The sequence below is a fragment of the Monodon monoceros genome, unplaced genomic scaffold, assembly GCF_005190385.1.
Source record: "Monodon monoceros isolate NGI ecotype Baffin Bay Population unplaced genomic scaffold, NGI_Narwhal_1 Super_Scaffold_16, whole genome shotgun sequence".
Taxonomy (NCBI): domain Eukaryota; kingdom Metazoa; phylum Chordata; class Mammalia; order Artiodactyla; family Monodontidae; genus Monodon; species Monodon monoceros.
The window spans coordinates 73,755,327-73,779,434 of NW_021703772.1; the positions used below are offsets into that span (position 1 = coordinate 73,755,327).

Genomic DNA, 24,108 nt, shown 5'->3' on the forward strand with positions numbered 1-24,108 from the left:
AAATAGTTCTTCATATTATATTTAGGTTTTTTAAACTGTCGAAAGTTAATTTGTTTCTGCAAAAGAGAGAGTCTTAGTGAACCTCATATTCAAAAAAGTAAAACTGGCTTTTTCAGGCTTTTGTAAAAAAAAAAAGGAAAGAAATGTAGAATGTAAACTAGTAATGTTATTTAAAACATAAGTGAAAAATAGGTTTATGTTTCATGGAATAAAGAACTCTCTTGCACAACACATATTTGCATGCTTCTAAGCATTTTCTGTTCTTCAAACATTTTCTCTTGAACTTTTAATATACATACTTTATTATTTTTCTAACCTAGAAAATTTTCAACATCTCCATCCTCTCCCAGAACATCATGAGGACCTTAACATGTTTAAATGTCCATTTAAGGCTCCATCTTCCTTATTATTGCTTACTTGAGAAAATTCTATCCATTTTTAAAATGAAAAAGACAGGCTTTTTTTCTTAACAACTGGTAAGCAAGTATACCAACCTGTGAACTGTCAGCCTTGCCCTTGTTTCTTGTATTCTGTTCTTTACCTCCGGGTTTACTTTCCTTCTTGCTGTAGTATTATACTCCTTCAGTGAGGGTAGGTGGGTCTTTATTGAAAAATATCTATTTCATTGCTACTATAGAGAGTTTTACAGGTAATTGAATTATTCTAAGTTGGTGTTTTGTCTCCTTAGCACTTTGAACGCTTTGTTCCTTTGATATTTTGTTTATGAGGGAGCTCCTAATTGTTTATCCTTTGTAAGGTATTCTGCATTTTCTATATTTTCTTCTAAAAGTTTTAAAGCTTTTTAATATCCAGGTCTTTAATTTATTCAGAATTAATTTTTGTATGTAGTATGAGATAGGATTCCAATTTTGTTTTATTTTTTTCTATTTGAGTACTCAGTTCTCCCAGTACCATTTATCTTATACAGTCCTTCTTTTTCCCCAACGGACCTGCAGTAAAACCTCTATTTTTAAGCTAGTTCCAGATATGAATGGACCTTACAGGCTTCCAATTCTGATCCATTGATCAATTTGTTTATTTCAAACTCAGCTATTGTACCTTTGTAATTAATATTGATGTCTGATTGGGCAAGCTTTCCAGGTTATTCTTGGCCCTTTGATTGTCTGTATACATTTTAGAATCAGATTGTTAAGTTCTATGAATGTATGTTGGAGCTTTGATAGATAATACAGCTTTATATAGATAGATCAATTTGAGGAGACTTGACATCCATATGGTATTGAGTTATCTTACTGACAGACTATCTCAGTAAATAATTTTTAATTATTTTCTTTCCATAAATTCCTGTAATTTTATGCAGATAGATCCTATGCAGCTTTTATTAGATTTATTCCTTTGTAAAATGATTTTTGTTCTTATTATAGTTTCTTTATTAAAAATAATGTTTTGATTGAGATTAATGTGTAGATGTGTGAAATCAATTTTTCTGTGCTGTTATATTCAAACACCCTGCTAAACTATATAATTTCTAATAAATTAAAGATTATTTTGAGTTTCTCATGAAGATAATAACTACCTGCTGAGAATGATATTTAGCTCTTTTTCTGATTTTGCTACACTGGTTAAGGCCTATAATACAATGATGGATAGAAGCTAAAATAGTAGGCATCCTTGCTTTGCTTTTGACCTTAAAGGGAATTCTTTTGATTCTTTCCTGTCTCTAGGGTTATACTTTTCAGGTTAAGGACGTTCCCTTCTACACCAAGTTTTCTGATAGTTTTTACAGTGCTCGTGTATTAAATTGTATCAAATACTTTTTTTCTATAAGTGTTGAGGTGGTCTCATTTATTTATCTTTAAAAATCTGTCAATTTGGTGAATAACATTTAAACATTTTCTAATGTAAAACCACCCTTGCATTTCTGTAATAAATCCAACCTGGTCATAATTTATCATCTTTTTAATATACTTGTAGATTTGATTTGATAACATTTTCTTTAGCACTGTTGAGGGTAACTTCATCTTACAGGTAGAATGGCTTGTAATTTTCTTTTCTCAGACTATCTTTTTTAGTTTTGGTATCAAATTTACTGGACTCTTAGCATGAGGTGAGGAGTCTCTTCCCCTTTTTGTCCTCTGGTAGAATTCTTGTAACGCTATCTGAATCATCTGGGCTTGTGTTTCTTTTTGATGTGAATACTTCTAAACTCTGTTTCAGTTTCTTTATTAGCCATAAGACTGCTCAGGCTTTCTATTTTTGTTTGTTTGTTTGAGCCAGGTTTATTGAATGATGTTTTTGTTAATAAAGTTTTAAAATTTTCAAATTTATTGCATGAAGTTGATAATAAACATTCTGTTCTCATCTTTTTCTTTTCTATCACAGCTGTGGTTGTGTCCCCATTTTCATTTGTACTACTTTTTATGCCTTCTTTCTATTTTTTTTTTTCTTGGTAATTCTCTCTAGAGGATTTCCCATTTTTAAGCTCCTTTCAAAACCCAGTATTTCAATTTTGGGCAATTTTTCATCTTTTGCTGGTTGCTTTTAAGATGTTCTTTTGTCTTTCCTGATTTACAGTTTCACCACAAGGTGATTAGGTCTGGATTCATTTCTAAATTTATACTGCTTGGAACTTGCAGTGTCCTTCCAGTCTAAAGACTTCTGACTTTCTTCAGTTTTGGATAATTATCAGCTTGGCCTTTTTGAATACACCTTCCTCATCATTCCCTGGATTATCTTCTGAAATTTCTGTTAGACATATTTCAGACTCTTTTGATTTACTTTCCATGCTTCCTAACCACTTCAGATTTTGTATCACTTTATCTCTTTTGTTATGTTATCTTTTATTGAAGTATAGTCAATTTACAATACTGTGTTCATTTCAGGTGTACAGCGAAGTGACTGAGTTATACATACATGTGTGTCTACATCTACTATATCTATATTCTTTTTTGCAGTTCTTTTCACTGTTATGTTATTTTTGAATTCTTTAGTAATATCTTCAGTAATGTTGTCTGTGTTCTGTGTAGAATGTGTTTTTTCTCTTGAGTTTTGAAAGTTAATTTTTTATTTTCAAATAGTTCTTTTTCGTGTCTATCTGTCCTTCCTTTGTTTCAAATTTCTTATTCTTAGGAACATCACATTTCTCTCTCAGAGGATTGTAAATATTCTTATTTTAAAGTCTTTGAACACTTTTCTATTTTTATTTTGTTGTAGAGAGTCCATGTACTGATTATCAGTTTTGTTGTCTTTCTTATCATTAAACTTCTGTGGAGCTCCAGAGTCTGGATTGCCCATTTCCCTGGGCCTCTCCCTTCCACTCAGTGTGAGAGTTGGGCAGTGGCCTCTGCTCTGCACTTCAAGGCTTCCGGCCTAAAGCCAGGTCTGGCAGCTTGGATGCCTTCCCTGGAGGGCCAGTGTGCTGCTCAGTTCAGGTCATGAGGCTACGTTTATGTGCTCCTGCTTCTCTGGGTCCATGCTCTCCATGAGCTTTAGTCGCCCTCAACAGCTTTGCTCAGCTCCTTTTCACAATGGTGGAGCTTCAGCCAAGGTTCTTCTCTCAAGCAGGAAACTTGTCTTTGTCTCTGCCTCACATAATTGCATTTAAACTATCGCCATAGGGTCCAATTTCCTTGTGACCTCTTTCTTTTTCTCCAGATCCAGAAGACTTTCGGGTTCATTTCTGCTCACTTTCTTTCATTTCTGTTCCTTTTCTAATCTTGAAATTATGAGATTTCCAGCTCATCTCTTGAGTCAGAAATGTCTGGGTCTGACCTATTAACCAGAGTCAGGTTGGCTTCCCCTTCACACAATGACATTTAGTTTGTGCATCCTACGTGTGCATTGTGTCCCTCAGAGACTCTTTGTGGGGCCATAACCTCTTCTTTAGAAACAATGGTGCCTTCTGAGCTGTGTTTTCAGGGATTCCCTTTCTCATGGCCTGTGACTCAAATGTTTAACATGAAAACAGTACATCTAGTGGGCTGAGGGACCTACTTTTTAATCCAGCTCTGATATTTACTGCGTTTGTAGCCCTTGGGAAATATTTTGCTACATTAAACCTTTATTTTCTAATCTGGAACTTTTTAGGACAGTTAGAAAAATTAAACAGCATATTATCCATGAAAGCGCTATAAAAGTAGTAAAGTGCCATGAAAATGTTTAGCTATATGTCTCATGTAGAATGAAAACGTTGGAGATATGTTCGACCAAAATATCCAGTCTGTGATAGCTGAGTGTTGTTCCAGGAAGCCATCCTTTCATTTATTCATTTAGCCAATATTTACTGAGCATCTGCTATGTACCAGGCGCTGAGCTAGGCACAGCGAGGTGACGTGATCCAGTAGGGTTACGTCTCACATGTACTTTAATTTTCTTCTAACAGTGAGAGGTTAGATTTGTCCAAATACACTACTGTGATATTAATAATAGGCTGACTCTGAGGAAAATAAGGAAGCTTCAATATAGACTAAAAACTCTTAGTCACTTTGACACATCTGCTCTTTGCATTGGTATTTTCTTGGTTTAAGTGACGACATACTTAGATGACTGGGACAAATCAACAGATTTGACATTTAAAAACCTTGACTTTCACAGAAACTGTTTGGCAAGCTCTAACTTTGTATTTCTGCATAGTAAGTGCAGAAATACAACTTCCTCTTCTCCCTATAATTAGTTTTGAGCATCAGTCTATCCTTATGCTCCCCAACTAGACTCTATTCTCTTGCAAGAGATAAACCTCTTTAAGAAAGAAAAAAGGGCTTGGTATATATGCCAGATCCCTGCTAGTTCTGTACTTCCTGGTTTCCTAACTCTGACCTTCACATGACCACAGGTTTACAAGAGCTGTAATTCAGGTAGCCCAGCAGTCTCATAGCCAGGTAGACTATATTATAGTACAGAAAGAACAAGAAATTAACTGAGCCGGGTATTTTATGGCTTTGACTCATTGATTGCATATTATATTGACAATCATAATGATTGCTGCTAAATGTTGCTCTTATCAAGGCTTGGAAAATCCTGCCCAGTGATTGTTCAATCCCTGAACTGAGGAACCAGCCACGTTCCCCCTTAAACACTTAATGACATTCTTGTAATATTTTCTTTTCCTTCAGTCTTCCCCTTCCAAATGTGCTTTTTTTCCCCTCTTCCTTTTTAGCCTTCATCTGCCCCTTCCAGATTGATTTGTACAAAGGACCACTTGTTTCCAACTAGGCTGGCTGTCCTTCAGGATAAGTGTCCCCAGGCAAATCTGAGCTGTGCTTACCTGCTGGACTTGCTGTGGGGACCTGAAATGGCAAAGGAAGGGGTGGAGTAAAGAGAAAAGAGGGGGAGGGAGAAGGAGCCTTTTTGCCTTGTCAGATGCCTTCTGCTTGGTTGACTTTTGATTCCAGCCTGTGGGCTAGGCCAGGCCCCACGTGCAGTCGTGACCATTACAGCAGCCGTTTTGTCCTTCCCTGGGCCACTGCTCTCATGTGCGGTGTAGCCAAGAAGGAAGCAGTTAAGAAGTCAGGGTGCTTACAGTGTTCTAAGTTTAGCCCTCCAAGGAAGCCTTTTAGAACTGGTCAGCTTCCCCTTTTGGGTATAGAAAATAAGTAGATATCCAGGCAGAAAAGACTATTTTAGTGCCCCAGGCTTATAGAATGATGGGTTTTTTTTTTTAAATTGAAGTATAGTTGATTTATAATATTGTATTTGTTTCAGGTGTACAGCAAAGTGATTCAGTTATACATCTATTTTTTTTCAGATTTTTTTCCATTACTTGTTATTACAAGACACTGAATGTAGTTCCCTATGCTGTACAATAAATCCTTGTTGTTTACTATCTTATGTATAGCGTGTGTATCTCTTAATCCCATACTCATAATTTATCCCTCCTCCCGTTCCCACTTTGATAACCATAAGTTTGTTTTCTATGTCTGTGAGTCTGTTTCTGTTTTGTAAATAAGTTTATTTGTATCATATTTCAGATTCCGCATATAAGTGACATCATATGGTATTTATCTTTCCTGTCTGACGTACTTCACTTAGTATGATAATCTCTAGGTCCATCCATGTTGCCGCAAATGACATTATTTCGTTCTTTTTTTATGGCTGAGTAATATTTCGTTGTGTACGTATACCACGTCTTCTGTATCCATTCAAAATGATCATGGTATTTTTTGAACATTTACTAAGCTGTACCCACTGTTCCAACCATTTTACATTTACTAATGCATTTAATCCTCATGACAATTCCCAGGTTTAGGCGCTGTCGTTGTTCTCATATTGCTAATGGAAGAAGCCTAGAGTGTAAAAGCCTTGCCGAAACAGCTAGTAAATGGACACAAACCTAAGCAATCTGTTTCTCTAATATTTTTAAATAAAAAAATATAAATATCATTGTTTCTATTATCTGTTGTTCCTATTGAAATGACATCATTGTTTCAACTTGTTGGTGATACTAGATTATTTCTTGAGAAATTAGTGTTCCCAATATTCTGCTTTTATACAGAAAAAGAATCTTTCAAATGAGTGGGAGGGATTGTTAGTGATAGAAAGAAATGAAAAAAAAATTAATGACAAATCTCAACACCTGGAAGTAAATTGCTATCTTCACTGGGGTTTCCAAATAATTAGCACTTTTCTTCTTTCTCAGCAAACCTTGAAGAGAAAATGGGTGGAGTTCAGATCTCTGCAGTTACAGGAACAGCGCCTGCTTCATGGTAAATGTGATTTCCTGTTCAGAAACCACACTTACATTTCATTCTTTCAGTATTTCTGCCTCTAAATTGTTTTAAGATTATCATCATTACAAGAAAAAAAATTGCCTAGCATGGATTGAGAATAGTAGCCTGTGTTTCTTTGGCATGGCTTTTGGAGTGACCACTGTATTTGGAGGAGGGGTAAGTCATCATCACACCCCCTCCTCCATACACAGAACACATGCACATGAAAACATGGACACAGGTGCATGTGTGCACTCGCTCTCAAGAGGCACCTGGGGATTTTAGAAGAGTAATATGAATGATTGCCTGATTTTCCTACTACTTCAGCAGATGAATTAAATTCCTGAGAACATCTGCGGTTCAGGGGCAGGGTAGTTCTCAGAAACTCTTGAAGCTGGGAATGGTAACATGCTTCTTGGGTGGAGCTCCTATTATTTGCTCAAATTGTGTAAGTTACAGTAATGCAGAGAAATCCTTCCTCATGGCCCTCAAATCCAAAACAGAAATATGAAGGATCATTATAACAGTAAATGCATGGCTCTTGCTGTTGTGTACATTCTGAAAAGAAGGGTTGAGTTTAAAATTTGTTGACATGGCATTTGCCATGTGACTGGTATAACCTGAGGAATGAACTTGTAGATACAAATAATTCACTGAAACCACTAACTGTGTGGGTGTGAAATATAGGTTGTATCTTCTTCAGCTAACACAGAGCTAACGTCTCTATAACCTTAGAATATCTGTTTGTTAAAAGTGATAATCTGTTTACAGAAGATGGATACATTTAATTCTTAATTAGGCACTAATTTATGGCTTAGGGGCTTGTGTCAAAGTTCTCCTTTTTTCAAAAAATGAAACATGTATGAGTTACTTCTCTTTTCTGTGTTTCTAAATTAATATTCTTAAAAACCTATAGCAGGCTTTGTTGGGGGGCGATCTGAAGTTTGCTAACCAGACAGAGGCACACATTTCTGGCCACTTCCTGGATTTCTGTAGACTTGAGGGTGTTTGGGATATCTTTGCCTCTACTTCCGGAGCATCCTGGAGTGGAGATGGGGTTTGGTCTGGTAAGTGTAGGCAGTTCTATGGCTTTATGGAAGTGGCCTTGTATAGACACGATCCTTAGTTCAGAATCAAGGAGTTTGACTTTTCATAGGTCATTGTTGTACATATTTTTTGAGAGATTGAAGGAGTTCTTTAGCTTACTTTTTCTGGACTTACAGTAAATATCCAGGGCATGAGTTTCTACAAGCCAACTGCTCGCCAATCAAAAGAAATTCATCAACTTGTTGGGAGATGAAATAAAATTGGTTTTGTTAACAAAAAGGAAAGCATTATAACTAGTCACCACAGGGCTGGCCCTACTCAACCTTGCAGATCAAATGGAAAAATAAGCAGTCTCTTTTTATAGTGTCAACCAAGGACAAAGGAGAGCAGAATTAGAGATTATCAGCACAAAATAAAACAATTTCTGAGTGTGTAAGGTTCTGTTACTTTTCCTGAAGCAAAGTCATCTTCTAATGATGTTTTTCTCATGCTAGTATTACAAATAATCTCCTTTCTTCTAGCAGCATACTAACCAACTCACATAGTACAGAAACAAGTGGGATATGAACAGGCTGTTGGTGTGAGATTAAAATTTGAGTTTGGAGAGCCCAGATGTAGGTTATAAAAGGTTGATGAAGAAATTCAGCTAAGCAGATAACATTCAGTTTCTTCAAATGAATTATTACTTATTTTAGGACAGGGGTGTTTTCTGGGTACACTACCGTTTCAAAGCATTTAAGTATTAAAGTGTTCTAAGAATCAACTGGGCATATCGAGGCTGGAAGATATCCTTTCTGTTTTAAACATCTTTGAATTCTCTAATAATCAGCCTACAGGGGCAGGTTTTATATCTGTGTTTCCCATACACTTCAAGTGATGTTATAATAATTTTACAATTATTAAAAAAAGATAGTAACTAAAAATCAGAGGAACTAAGATAGAGAAAATCCATAAGAGGCATTTCCCCAAGTATATTCTTTGGAGCCCATTTCTATGATAATTTTAATAAAAGGTGGCATGGTCACTACAATATAAGAAATGATTCTTTTGGAAATTCAGAAGTCACACTGGCATACTGTTAGATGAGTTGAATTGTTCTCATATGAAGACTCTTGTTTCAATTGATTTAATCTAGCATTACCATTTTTGTCACCCTAGAACCCTTTTACCTGGAAACTAGTTCATGAACAAATAGTTTGAAAAATCATACTATAAGGTTTATTGAATGGTCTCATGAACAGTTACTTATTCATGCAAGTGAAAATTTAGTGAAAAGTATTATTTACCCTTATTCTTTCTTGTGCCCTTCAAAGAGAAATTTGGTGTATTTACTTATAAGGAGTGATGCTCAGATCCATTTCCCAGTAGGCTTTGTTTTCTGCTTTCTAGGTGATGCAGCTAACTGCCCAAGTTTGGAAAATATGGACATAGATGAATCAGCTTTGTTTGGACCCCTGCCGGGTTCAGCTCTCCTGGACCGGAGTCGCTTATCCAGTGAGAGCAGCTGTAAGAGCTGCCTGAGCTCCATGACGATAGACAGTGAGGATGGGTACCAGACATGTGTGTCTGAAGACTCGAGCAGGGAAGCCTTCAGCCGGCAGACAAGCACAGACGATGAGTGTTTTGTCCTCAAGGATGGGGATGATTTTCTGAAGAGGTGTTCTTCAAGGAGGAACCAGAGCATTAGTTCTGCTAGTAGTGGGTCCATGTCTCCCTTGTGGGAAGGCAACTTCTCAAGCATGTTTGGGACTCTGCCCAGGAAAAGCAGAAGGGGAAGTGTCCGGAAACAGCTCTTAAAATTCATCCCTGGCCTTCATCGCGCTGTGGAAGAGGAAGAGAGTCGCTTTTAATGGGTTGTAGTGCCCTTTCGTATTAGCTTATTTCATAAATGTCTTCAGATTCATTTAGACCAACTCCACCCAGCTTAGTGGGAAAGTGCAGATGGATTGCAAAACTGACATCCCATTTCATGGCAAGAGTGAACTTTATTTAAATTTTTGTATCATTATGTTTGCTCCTTCAATCATTTTTTTAACCAGAACAACTCAAGTTCCAAGCAGGCAGTAGGAAAATTAAGTAATAAATTAGAAAATATAACATATTAACACAAGTGCCTGCTCATTTTAATGCTGCCTGTGAAGGCAAGAGTAAAATTTATTTTCTAGATTATTCACGTAAAACGTTGAGAACTTTTTGGAGTCAAGTATGAATAAGAAAGTGACAGAATATAATTATTTGGAATACCTTCTGTAGGTTAATTGGTAGGTTACAAAACTTTATATTTGCTTAAGCTCGGTAGCCTTTGGGGAGGCTTATTAGTAGGCAATTTTGAATGTTTCTGTTCAAATCTATGAAAGATTATAAACAAAGATGATCATCAGCCCTTTTTTACATCCACAATGACAATAAATCAGGAAGTATAAGATTTAATATGGGGGTTTAAACTTTATGAGATCCATGGAAAGATGTTACCTAAGATGGGTGCTAAGGAAGACTATAGTAAGTCCTTTTTTATTGGTAGCCTAAACAAAATGGATGAGGATGTCATTCTTACCTAATTCAACTTTTGTTCTGCCTAAACATTGATGACAAGTCTAGCTCTCTCAAGATCCTACAGCCTTGTGATTTTTTTGAACAAATGTCTAAAATTTGAAAAATTAGTCAGGAAAAGTATTTTCCTCCTGTAGGTTTTTTTCCACATTACTCCTCACTTTATGTTATATATTCCAAATAGTTATTGCCTCAGCGCTCTTTTGTCTATTAGTTATGTTAGTATCACATCACTTCTAGCCTTTCAATCATATTTTTATTCAATACTCATTAAAGTCCATGATTTCTCTGTTCTGGTGATAAAGCTGCTCATTACCTATATTCTAGGGTAGATCATCTGGACAATGCAATAAATAGTCCTTACTGATTTTAAACTGTGTGTGTGTGTGTGTGTGTGTGTGTGTGTGTGTGTGTGTGAGATAGTTGACTTTGAGCGCAACTGATACACTTAAACACTTAAATAAACTGAGTAAAGAGTGAGTCATTTTGAGAAAAAAAAAAAGAGGTGAAGGTAAGGAAGCTTGTAGGGTAAGAAATAAATAATAAAATAGAAAAAGATTTCTAATTGAGATCTGCTTCCTATTAAGTCTCTGAATTCAGAAGTATCCAGTGGGCTCTGCTTGAGAATCATTCATGTGAAAAGCAGAGCTTTCACAGGAACAATAGCAGTCTTGTCTGTCATTTACTGAATGCATAATAGGTTGTAGATGCTTTCCATGTCATCCTCGAAATAACCCTGTAGGGAGATGTTAGGCATACAGATAAGGAAGCAGGTATTGGGAGAAGTTCCCATGGTCAGTGGCAGTGCTGATATTGGAAGCCAGTTCTTCCCAGCTCTAGCCTACCCGCTTAGTCTCTCTAGATATTGCTTACCCTTTTGCTGGGTCTGTGTAGTTATCACCACAGGACTACCTCCTGCCCCAATCCCAGGAAAATTTAACATGCACAATTGTAGATATTGCATGAATAAGGATATTGTAGATAGGAAAAAAAAAATTCCTATTTGGTAAATAGGAAAACAAACATATATTTAGGGTGACTCTTCCTTCTCGCTTCCTCAAGCAAGTTTTCAGATATAAGCACATTAATAACTGCATGGTTAGCAATACATTTATTTTCAACAAGGGCTTGCAAATCAATTGTGATTTAATTGATACTGCTTATTTCTCATTGTAGGCTAGAATTATGTTAAAGATCTGTTTACATGAATGCAGCATTATCTGTTAGTCCTATTTCGCCAAGTCAAGGGGAAAGAAATATCACATTTATTTGAGGAAAGATGACTTTAAAGGCTTCTACAATGTGAACAATGTTTCAAGAGCTACCACAGTTCATCTGGAAAAGCAGACAATACGTCATTTGCTTTTCTGTGGTTTTAAGTGTTAAATATAGTTTAATACTTTCTTACAGTAAACATCAAACCCAAAATGGTACAGGGAAGAAGCACATGGCATGTTTTGCTGTAGTCTGTGATGAGCAGAGTTAGAGTCAAGAATTAGATATGTTCAGGAAAAAAAGTTAAGCACTTTTTAACCAAAGTACAGGAAGTAAGCGTATGTCATGTTTTGTGTGTTCACAAGTTGTATGAAGACTCTTGTTTAGTGGAAATGTGGGTAAATTTCTCAAAGCACAGCTTTTCAGACTGAATCTGACCTCAGTGGGGCTTTAGAAGATTTCATTTCTCTAATTTTCTGGTGCACAATGACCACAGGACTCACTTTGCTGTAATTTACTGGGAAAAGAAAAATGAAGAGTTTTTTTTAACCCCAAAGTTGTCAAATATGTAACGTTGGTGAACTTATTAATTGATAATTTGTTATGAAAATGTATTTTTCTAGTATGGCATTGATTGATAAGCCAAATTTGAATCAAGCCTATTGGAAATTACTCTGTCATGTGACTAAAAGGAACACCACCGTGTCAAACAGGTTGGAACCATATTTTTTGAAATGAACTTTTATTTATTACTTTGTACTTTTCAATTCTTTTATATCTTAGTTGCATGATACAAACAGTATTAAAAATCCCAGTTTGAACTGAATATCAAACTTGGACACAGTTTGTGTGACTAATCATAAAGTATAAATATCTATGGATGTATACAACCTAAGCACAGTAAATAATACTTAACAACTATACTATCCTTCAGATCACAAAATTATTGGTGCTTTATATCCATTTCCTTACAGAACTATGGGCAATAAAATAAAAATTTGATACCTTTTTGAAATAAAGAATGCTATTCTTCAGTGTCAGAACTTTCTGCTCTCACTTTACTTACTTACTTTAAATGAAATGGTTGTTTTAAAAGAAGATTAAAAAAAATCTGGGTGACCTCTTAACACCTACCTCTTTGCGGTTCTTAAGAGGCTTTACCTACTTAATTGAAGCTTTGCACTTGTATTAGCTTTCTGTTGTTGTTTGACAAATTACTGCAAACATAGAGGCTTAAAACATATTTATTATCTCAAAGTGTGGGTCAGGAGTATGGGCAAAGCTTACCTGGGTCTCCTCAGTGTCTCACAAAGCAGCAATCACGGTGTCACCCAGGACTGAGTTCTCATCCGCAGGCTTTACTGGGGAAGGATTTCCTACCACAATCCCTCGGGTTGTTGTCAGAAGCATTCCTTGTGGCTGTAGGTTTCATTGCAGCTTGCTTATTAAAACCCAGCAACAGAGAGAAAGAGATAGTGCAAGCAAGACAAGAGTCCTAAATAATGCAACGTAACCAGACTGACATCTCGGCACCTTTGCCATATAATAGAACATAATCACAGGAGTGACATCCTATCAATTGTGGCATATTGTTTGTCAGACACAATTCACAGGAACCACCCACACTCACAAAGCAGGGCTTACACAAAGGCATGAACATCAGGAGGTGGGGATCAGGGGCTACCTTAGAATCTATTCACAACACTATTCAAGGAGTTCACAGATGGATAACTTCAGATATTGAGTCTTCTCTAAACTTCATTGAGCAAAAAGAAATTGTGAATGTCACCATTTTTAATTTTTATAGAGAGAAAGGTTAAGATTAACGACTTTTGAAATTAAAGAAACTGGCCAAGATTGTATAACTAGCCGATAAGCTGAGTAGGAAACTGTATCCAGGTCTATTATTGACCACCCAACTTTGTCCCCCAAGTGCATGAAATGATAGAAGATTTTAAAAGAATATTAAAGAGTGAACCAGTAACTTGCTTCCAAATTCTGCTCAGGGAATCTGAGTGTATTTGAGTGAATTCAGTGATTGACATGCTGGACTTTATCACTTCTATGTGGGTGCATCTTTGTGAGCAGACAACAGGAATTCCACAGAAAAACAAAACAAAGCTTTCATAATCAAAACTACAAAGCACAAAAGGAAATGATCAACCATGAGCAAATGTCAGGTGATTCCACAAATAGCAGAATTATTAGAACTTGAGAAAATAAAACAGTTTGAAAGAATATAAAAAATGTATATCTTAGGAATAAAGGATAAGTCTCACAACTTGATAAAGAATATCTACAAAAAAGCTACAGCTAATATCATAATGTGAGAAACTAGATGCCTTTTCTCTAAGATCAGTTACAAACTAAAGATGTCCTCTCACCGCTTCTATTTACCACTGTACTGAAAGTCCTACTTAGTTCACTAAGACAAGGAAAGGAAATAAAAAGTATACAAATTAGGAAGGAAGACATGAAACTGACTTTGTTTTCAGATGGTACGGTTGTCAATGTGGAAAATCCCATCAAATCAACAACAACAAACATTCTGGAACTAATAAGTGAGTATAGCAAAGTCACAGGACACAAATAACTATACAAAAGTCAACTGGTTTCCTATATACCAGAAATGAACAACTGCGATTTGAAATTCAACAATCAATACCGTTTACAATAGTACCAAAAAAAAAAAAAAAAGAACCACTTAGGTATAAACCTGACAAAATATGTACATAATTTATATGTGGAAAACTCTAAAACTCTGATGAAAGAAATCCAAGACAATCTAAATAGATATTCTGTATTCATGGATTGGAAGACTCAGTAGTGTTAAGATATTAATTCTTCCTAACTTAATATCTATAGATTCATTGAAATTCCAATCAGTATTTTGCAATCATTGAGAAACTAATTCTAAAATTTACATGGAAAAGTAGAAGACCTAGAATAGCCAATGTAATACTGAAGAATAAGAAGTATAAGAAGGAAGAGGAGGAGAAGAAGAAAGTTGGAGGAATCACAATACCCAATTTCTAGATTTCCTATAAATCTACAATAATTAAGACAGCATGGTTTTGGCAAAAGAATAGACATATAGATCAATGAAACAGATTTGAGCTCCCAGAAATAGACCTGCGCAAATATAGTCACTGATCTTTGACAAAGAAGTAAATGCAGTTAAATGGAGAAAGGACAGTATTTTCAAAAATGGTTCTTGAACAATTGGACATCCATATGCAAGACTTTACACATTTCATGAAATTAACTCAAAATGAATCATAGACCTAGATGTAGAACATAAAAGTATAAAAGTTCTGGACAATAACAAAGGAAAACATCTAGATGTCCTTGGGTTTCATGATAAATTTTTTAGATACACCAAAAGGATGATTTGTGAAAGAGAAAGTTGATACATTGAACTTTATTAAAATTAAAAACTTCTGCTTTGGGAAATTTACTGTTAAGAGAATCAAAAGAAAAACCATAGACTGGGAGAAAATATTTGCAAAACACATATTTGAAAAAGAACTTGCATCCAAAATATAAAAAGAACTTTTAAAATTCAAAAATAAGAATACAAACAACCCAATTAAAGCATGTTCAAAAGATGTGAACACATCTCCTAAGATAATATGTAGGTGGCAAATAAGTGCATTAAAAGAGTTCAATATCATTTGTCACTTGGGGTTTACAAATTAAATCCCAAGTAGTAACAAGATACTACTAGATGGCTATTAGGATGACTAAGATCCAGATAACTAACAATACAAATTGCTGGCAAGGACGTGGAGTAACAGGAATGCTCCTTCATTGGTGATGGGAATGCAAACTAGTACAGCCCTTTGGAAGACAGTTTGACAGTTTTTTACAAAGCTAAACATAGCCTTACCATATGATCTAGCAATTGCACCTCTAGGTGCAGGCATACCTTGCTTAATTGTGCTTTATTTTATTATGCTTCACAGATAATTGCATTTTTTTTTAACAAATTGAAGCATCTTTTTTTTTTTTTTTTTTTACAAATTGAAGGCAACCCCACATTAAGCAATATCAGCACCATTTTTCCAACTGCATTTGCTCATTTCGGGTCTCTGTGTCACATTTTGATAATTCTTGCAATATTTCAAACTTTTTCCTTATCATTATATTTGTTATGGTGATCTGTGATCAGTGATCTTTGATGTTCCTATTGTAGTTGTTTTGAGGCACCACAAGCTGTGCCCATATAAGACGGCAAACTTAATTGATAAATGTTATGTGTGTTCCGACTGCTCCGCCAACCAAATGTTCCCCCATCTCTCCCCCTCTCTGAGACCCAATATTGAAATTAGGCCAGTTAATAACTCTACAATGGCCTCTAAGTGTTCAAGCAAAAAGAAGTCACACATCTTTCACTTTAAATCAAAAGCTAGAAATGGTACAGCTTAGTGAGTAGGGCATGCTAAACGTTGAGATAGGTCAAAAGTTAGGTCTCTTGTGCCAAATAGTTAGCCAAGTTGTGAATGCAAACGAAAAAATCTTGAAGGAAGTTAAAAGTGCTACTGCAGGGAACACACAGATAAGAAAGTGAAACGGCCTTATTGCTGATATGGAGAAAGTTTGAGGGGTCTGGATAGAAGATCAAACAGCCACAGCATTCCCTTAAGGCAAAGCCTAATCCGGAGAAAAGCCCTAACTCTCTTCAATTCTATAGAGACTGACTGAGGTGAGAAAGTTATAGAAGAAAAGTTTGAAGCTAACAGAGGTTGGTTCATGAGGTTTAAGGAAAGAAGCCGTCACTGCAACATCAAAGTGCAAGGTGAAGTAGCAAGTGCTGATGTGGAAGCTGCAGCTAGAATCATCTAGCTAAGATGACTAATGAAGGTGATTACACTAACCAACAGATTTTCCATGTAGACGAACAGTCTTTTATTGGAAGAAGATGCCATCTAGGACTTTCATAGCTAGAGATGAGACATCAATGCCTGGCTTCAAATCTTCAAAGGACAGGCTGACTCTCTTGTTAGGGGTTAATGCAGCTACTGACTTTAAGTTGAAGTCAAAGCTCATTCACCATTCTGAAAATCCTAGAGCCCATCAGAATTATGTTAAACTACTCTGCCTGTTCTCTATCAATGGAACAACAAAGCTTGCACGACAGCACATCTGTTTACAACATGGTTTACTTAATATTTTAAACTCACTGTTAAGACCTACTGCCCAGAAAAAGAGATTCCTTTCAAAATATTACTACTTATTGACAATGTGCCTCTTCACCTAAGAGCCCTGGTGGAGATGTACAATGAGATTCATGCTATTTTCATGCCTGCTAACACAACGCCATGGATCAAGGAGTAATTTTGACTTCTAAGCCTTATCATTTAAGAAATTCATTTTGTAAGGCTGTAGCTGCCATAAATAGTGATTCCTCTAATGGACCTGGGCAAAGTAAACTCAGGAAAAGAGCCATCATTCTAGATGCCATTAAGAACATTTGTGATTCATGGGAAGAGGCCAAAATATGAACATTAACAGGAGTTTGGAAGAAGTTAATTCCAACCCCTGTGGGTTACTTTGAGGGGCTCAAATCTTCTGTGGAGGGGATAACTGCTGATGTGGTGGAAATAGCAAGAAAACCAGAAGTAGAAGTGGAGCCTGAAGATGTGACTGAACTGCTGCAATCTCGTGACAAAATTTTAATTGATGAGGAGTTGCTTCTTATGGGTGAGCAAAGAAAATAGTTTCTTGAGATGGAATCTACTCCTGGTCATGATGCTGTGAAGACTGTTGAAATGATCACAAAGGATTTAGAATATTTCATAAACTTATTTGCTAAAGCAGCAACAGGGTTTGAGAGGATTGACCTGAATTTTAAAAGAAGTTCTACTGTGGGTAAAATGTTATCAAACAGCATTGCATGCTATAGAGAAATCATTCGTGAAAGGAAGAGTCAATCGATGTGGCAAACTATTTTTGGTCTTATTTTTAAAAATTTCCACAGCCACCTCTACCTTCAGCAGTCACCACCCTGATCAGTCATCAGCCATCAACATCAAGGGGAGATGCTCCACCAGCAAAAACATTACAACTCACTGAAGACACAGATGATGGTTAGCATTATTTAGCAATAAAGTATTTTTAAATTCAGGTGTGTAAATTGGTGGGTTTTATTTTTCAGATGATGTTATTGCACACAATAGACTACAGTATATTGTAAGTATAACTTTTATATGCACTGGGAAACCAAAAAATCATGTAACTCTATTTATTGAGATATTCACTTCACTGCGGTAGTCTGGAACTGAACCTTCAGTATCTCCCAGGTATGCCTGTATTTACCTGATTGATTTGAAAACTTATGTCTACACAAAAAACCACACACAAATATTTATAGCAACTTTGTTCTCAATCACAAAAAAATTGGAAGAAACTAAAATGTCCTTTAATAGGTTAATGGATAAACAAACAACGGAATGTTATTCAACCATCATAAAAATGAGCTCTTAAGCCAAGAAAAGACTTGATGAACCTTAAATGCATGTTGATAAGTGAAAGAAGCTAGTATGAAAGGGCTACATACTGTATGGTTCTACTTATATGACATTCTGGAAGAGACAATAATATAGCAATAGTAAAGAGATCAGTGGTTCGCAGGGGTTTGCGGGTGGTGGGGGGTGTGTGTGTACGTGGAGAAGGTTGAATCGATGGAGCACTCATGAGTTTGTGTGTGTGTGTGTGTGTGTGTGTGTATGTGTGTGTGTGTGTGTGTGTGTGTGTGTGTGTGAAGAGGTAGAGGTTTATTGAAATACAAACATTCGAGAACATGTAAGATAGAAAATGACCACAACATGTACAGACACTTGCTGCAAGAGGACTTCTGAGGTATTTACCCACTGCCTAGGCTACCCATGTGCTATCACATTTTTTCCTGGTTAAATTCAAGTAAGATGGGGAGGGGGAGGCGACAGAGCGGCCCTGGCCAATGGCTGCCATGTGACCTCAGGGCTGCACCATCAGGTGAGCTCCTCTTGGCCCAGGGCCCCATTCTGGGGGCACCTGCTGGGGCTCCCACCCTCGGGCTTTCAGGCTGAGACCCTGCTGTTGCTCTTGAGGGCAGCGAGGGCTTGCTGGTACTCATGAGTTTTATAATGTTCTCTTAGTCTACGTGGGCTACTGAAATAAAATACCACAGATTGTGTGGCTGAAACAACAGATATTTATTTTCTCATAGTTCTGGGGGCAGTCCAAGGAGACAGCTCTAACCAAAAACTGAACCCTCCCAGAACTTGATCTTGGACTGGATCTGGAACCAGCATCCAGAATAATGAGAAAACAAATTTTTATCATATAAGCTATCCGGTCTGTGGAATTTTGTTATGGCAGCCTGAGCTAAAGACAAGAGTGGCAATCTACTCTGTATGATATTGTACCAGTAACTGTGGATACATGACACTATGTGTTTGTCAATATCCACAGAACTTTCAGCACAAAGAATGACTCAACGTATGCAAATTAATAAAAACCAACTTAGGAGTTTGGGGGATCCCAGAATAGAATGCAGAATGTGACAAGACAATCTAACTGTATTAATAATGTATGCAACAACCTCCTTAAGAAAGTGGAAGGAAAAGAAGCTGACCTAAGTAACTTTGGAAACGACTTAAGTCTGTAAAATTAAAGGCAAAAAAATGATACATGAACATTTGTACTTTCCTAGGGGAGAATTTAACTTACCATTGGTGGCGCGCACGCTTTTCCTTCTCATATTTCTGCAGTTACTAGGTAAGGAAAATATTTATTAAAGGGACAAGGATTTGAAGATATGTATGTAAAAGAATACATATATTCAATCTTTACTTGTTTCTACAATCATCCAAGTCAACAAATCATTTTTGAGCTAATTCTAATTAATGGGAACTCTTAGAAAGTCAAAACAACTAAAAATTCCTTATCTCAAAAGGTAGAGTTCTGTCAGAAGACACATATTGATATTATAGCATGCTAAATTCTTTTTTTTTTTTTTTGCGGTACGCGGGCCTCTCACTGTTGTGGCCTCTCCTGTTGTGGAGCACAGGCTCCGGACGCTCCGCGGCATGTGGGATCTTCCCGGACTGGGGCACGAACCCATGTCCCCTGCATCGGCAGGCAGACTCTCAACCACTGTGCCACCAGGGAAACCCCTTTTTTTTGTTTGTTTGTTTTTTTTGACTGCACCGTGCGGCATGCGGGATCTTAGTTCCCCAACCAGGGATCGAACCCTTGGCCCCTGCAGTGGAACTACGAAGTCCTAACCACTGGACCGCCAGGGAATTCCCCATGATAAATTCTAAGGTAAAGAAATGTAACATAATTTAAGAACTTATACAAGGGCCACTTAACTCAGACTGTAGTTAGAAATGTGATCATTATTTTTCACAAACCCTTCGGGGGGAGGAGTGCAAAGAACTTCACCTGGTTATAACATTAAAGCAGACATATGACAAAGGAAACTACAAAGTTTTTAATCTAAGCAAATCACTGGGATTTGAAGTAAGCTTTCCTTTTCTTCACAGCTGTGCCAATTTGGTGATTATGACTTGAGAGCCTTCTGGTCAGGTCACAAATTCATTATTGATGAAAGTGTGTGCTCAGACTGAAGAGCAGAGCAGGTGGAATGGTACCCACTTTCCTTCCCAACGGCCAATGAAGAGAGCGTCTTCCATTCTTGCCACACTCGTTTCCTACCTGAATCTCCAAATACCAATGAACCAGTTAAACCAGAGAGGAAATGTGTTTGCACTGTTTGGTAGTGAAATTCTGTAATTGTCTTGTCCTCAAATGCTCAGAATTAAGTAACTAGGTTGATATATCTTCAAATCTAATTGACTAAACAATGCAGTTTACTATTATAACATTGCTTCAATATAGTTATTCTACCATTCTTGACCATCAATAACTAAGTGGATTTTTAAACTATTTTTAAATATAAAAAAATAATGAAACCGTAGAAGATGATCATGGGTATGAGTCTGATCCTAGCTAGCTGCACTTGAAGGCACGGTTGTCATTTCCTCACCACAGTGTGTGACACTTTTATTTAGTTTTAAAACTGTAGACGGAGCCACTGATTAAAAACAGGATGTGGGTAAACAGTTATGCGTAGGACTTGCTGGACTAGACATGAGCTAAGATAGTGGTTCTGAAACAGCATCTTCAGACCAGTGCTGGCTTGCTGTGTAAGAATCACCTGAGAAACTTGTTAGGATGCAGATTCCCAGGCACCAGATCCCAAAGAGTCTGTCAAATAGGTCTGGGCGGGGTCCAGGAATCTTCCTTTTAAACGAGCTCCCCAAGAGATTCTCATACAGATAGCCAAGGAACCACACTTTGAGAAACACAAGAAGCTTACAATTTCTCTGCCAGCTCTGGTCGTGTTAAAGGGCTAGATTGAGTGATAAAGAGAGAAGTATAAGAAAAATTTATGAGAAATCTAAAAAATATTAAAAGTGTCTTTAGAAAAAAACTACCTCCTAGGAATTTCCTGTTTGATTTCCCATCAGGGCTGTGTGAAATCTTTACCCTTTCCAGCCTCTATTACCCTTCATTTTCAGTGAGTGACACTAACCCTTACTCCACTGCAGTGGAAGTCTTCTGAAAGGAGTTTCCTTAATTCCCTTCCCCCATTGACTTCTGTCTCTCTTTCCCTTTGCCCCTGTTTCAGAGATAAGGTACTGACTGAAGTGAATTCATGTTTTTCCCTTCCCTCACATCTTTTTTACTTACCCACGGATTTCTTCCATTAGGCCTATAAATGTTTTCTATTTTTCCTTATTCTGAATTTAACCAGTTAGACCTGCTTTTCCAGCATGAAGTAAAAAGAAGATCACATCTCTTCAATATTTAATTTCATGAGTCCACAATCTGCTCAGCTTTGCAGGAGGAGATTTTCATTCATGGATCCTGTTCTGCCTTCTTTCCTAAATTCCCTGAGAATCGAGGGTCCTTAATTGGTTGTGCTTCCAAACTTCCTGAAAAGAGAAATGGAGAATTTTAAATGACACTAGTGGGCCCCAGGTTCAGTTACTGTTCTGCTGCTGTCACAAAATGTTGTTACCGAAATCCTGCCCTGTAGAGTTCAAGGCACTGACACCATTCCTTCTCCGGAGCCTTCAAGATCTTGGTATTTCTTGGAAAGAAGCCAGTCTAGGTCATCTGGTATTTAATGCCGCCAAAAGAATGTGAGCTCCCAAGATGGCAGTTCTTTTAGCTTTCATTCACGTGCTCCATTTTTTGTCTTCAAGACCCCTTTCGTAATGGGATGGCTGAATTGGAAGGAGCTGTGGTCTAATTTTCAAAATGGAGCAACCCCTCTTTTCATGCCTAGCAAGGTTCAGATATGGAGCAAAACCCACCAGTTGAGACTGATCCTTCCCTTGTGGTGAAATCTCTTTGTGAGCTTTTCCTGTTAGTGGACCTCATTAAAGACAATCTCAGTTTATCAGAGGTCTTAAGTAGCTAATTTTAGAGTCTAGAGAGAGGAACCAGTATTTCTTTTCTGGCTTCTCGATTCTCCTCCAATGGTGTCCAACTTCATATACCAAGGACAGCCATTGTTTGCTGATGAAAGGTCCTGTTTTATTTTTACACCTGGGATGGTAGGTTGCTACTTGTGTTACAACTAGCTAATTAAAGAGCCATTCTAGTGATTCTTCCCTTATTAACAAAATCATACTTCAGGATAACTTGCTGTCTCCACTTCCAGGCTTAGAGAAATTTGTCGTAATTTTATATGCCTTAAATATATGTGTATATATATGTGATATGTGTGTGTATATATATATATATATATATATACACACACATGCATATGTATACATCTGTATATATGCATCTTGACTGATTTCTTCTTGCATCTGTTGCTGTATCTTTTTCCTTCTGTTAACAGCTAATCTTGGAAAAGTGTCATTGACAGCCTTCTAAAGAACAGTGTTATGTTTTTTTTAAAATTAAACTTTATTTTCCTCAACCTCTTTGTAACATTTGATATCTGTGATCACACTCTTTCCTTTATGAAATACTCTGCTCCTGCCTTCTTGATTATTCCTTTTCTGATTCCTCTTTCAGCCACTTAAACGGAGCCATTCCTTAGGTTCTCTCCTCTCTATACTCTTTTCCTTGGGGTCCTCATCTTCTGTTACAACTTCAAATATCACTGCTGTAAACCTCAGCCATTTTCCCAGACCAGAATTCCTTGCTTTTAATCTAACCCTCTGACCTTATCTTTCCCTGTCTCTCCTACATATCCCGTATTTTAATTGTATTGAATGAACAAACTTTTCTGTCTCTATGACTACAGAGATTAGAGAGAATGCATAAATGAGTGGTGTGGGCCAGGGAAAGACGGATCATTTTGTAACAGACAGCCTCAGTGTCAGGACAACAGGGAAAGGTGGGCACTCAGGAGGTTATGGCCAGGAAGCCAGCTGCTACTCAGCTCCAGTGAATTGTTTTTCAGGTTTTGTTTCCTTCCATCCCTCCTTCTTTCCTTCCTTCCCTCCTTCCTTCCTTCCTTCCTCTCTCCCTCGCTTCCGCTTCCTTTTCTTTCTTTCTTTCTTTTGAAAGATTGTATTTAAATACTTAAGAGACTTAAAATCTGTCACACGATTTGCAGGCCAGTAATAATGAGTTCCTTCCCTTTTTCTGTCATCGGAGTTGGCACATGAACCAACTCCGGGTAGAAAGATACATTGAACTTACAAGTGGTATATAGCCAGGCCAATACTGAGTTGACGTTCACTGCTTTTAGCAAAATCTTTGGATTTTAATACATGATCATGTTTGCAGTATCTATGCTAATTTTACAATTCGAGATTGTAAATCCACATGCTTTACTTTTGTGCAATTGGAGGTTTTTGATTGTTGCTATTTTAAGGGGAAGAATTTCACATTCAAAATGGTCCAGAAGACATTTATTGATGTTTTTGCCTTAAAAACAAAAAACTTAAAAATGTTGTGTTCCATGCTTAAAAATGCATGGAACAGACAAAAATTTGGCACTCATTTTAATCTGATAAGAACAGATAATACACTTGATCTTAGCCTAAAGGCCAAGAAGCCATGGCAGTCATTTTAGAAAGGCAACAGAAATATGTGTGCCCTTTGGGTTTATTTTGGAAACAAAAAAGAATTTGAAAATGTCAGGTTTACAAGAGCAGAATCCCCTCGCGTGGTGCCAGAACAGGGAACGTGCTTAGCAGGAATCAAGCATGGATCATTGACAGTACTCAAATGAGAATCTTCATGAGCATAGTTGCCTGGCAGTGACAAAACAATTTTTGTGCTGTTATTAAATCAAATTGAAAATGTTCAGTTAACTCCTCTTCACTTCCTCAGAGGTATTTTTGTCAAAACTTTGGTGAGTTTTCTTATAGGCCTTTGTCTGGGCATTGATATATTAAATTGTGGTTAAAAAAAATGTATATATATATATATATAAAATTTATATATTAAATTGTACTTTTTAATATCTAAAAAGCCAAAAACGTTTAATATACTTATATAAACTGAAATATACCATATATAATGCTCAGCAACTTGATGTTTTAAATTTCATTAGAGTCCTCTTATTTTTGTAAAATTTACAATCAAGTTTTTTAATATCTAAAGTCCTTTA

The 24,108-nt window shown here is 36.8% G+C and overlaps 1 protein-coding gene and 1 pseudogene across 6 annotated transcripts in view; one reads left to right on the forward strand and one right to left on the reverse strand.

Annotated features, from left to right (window-relative positions):
- Positions 1-12,492, forward strand: part of CYTIP (cytohesin 1 interacting protein) — a 73,098-nt gene extending 60,606 nt beyond the window's left edge. For all 6 annotated transcript variants that reach the window (XM_029224686.1, XM_029224689.1, XM_029224682.1 and 3 more), the window contains 2 exons: positions 6,596-6,662; positions 9,102-12,492. In XM_029224686.1, the coding sequence (XP_029080519.1) occupies positions 6,596-6,662; positions 9,102-9,562 (528 nt within the window). In that variant the 3' untranslated portion in view covers positions 9,563-12,492. The remainder of the gene's footprint in view (positions 1-6,595; positions 6,663-9,101) is intronic.
- Positions 12,493-23,408: 10,916 nt separating this feature from the next.
- LOC114897335 lies at positions 23,409-23,554 on the reverse strand (annotated as a pseudogene).
- Positions 23,555-24,108: the final 554 nt, after the last annotated feature.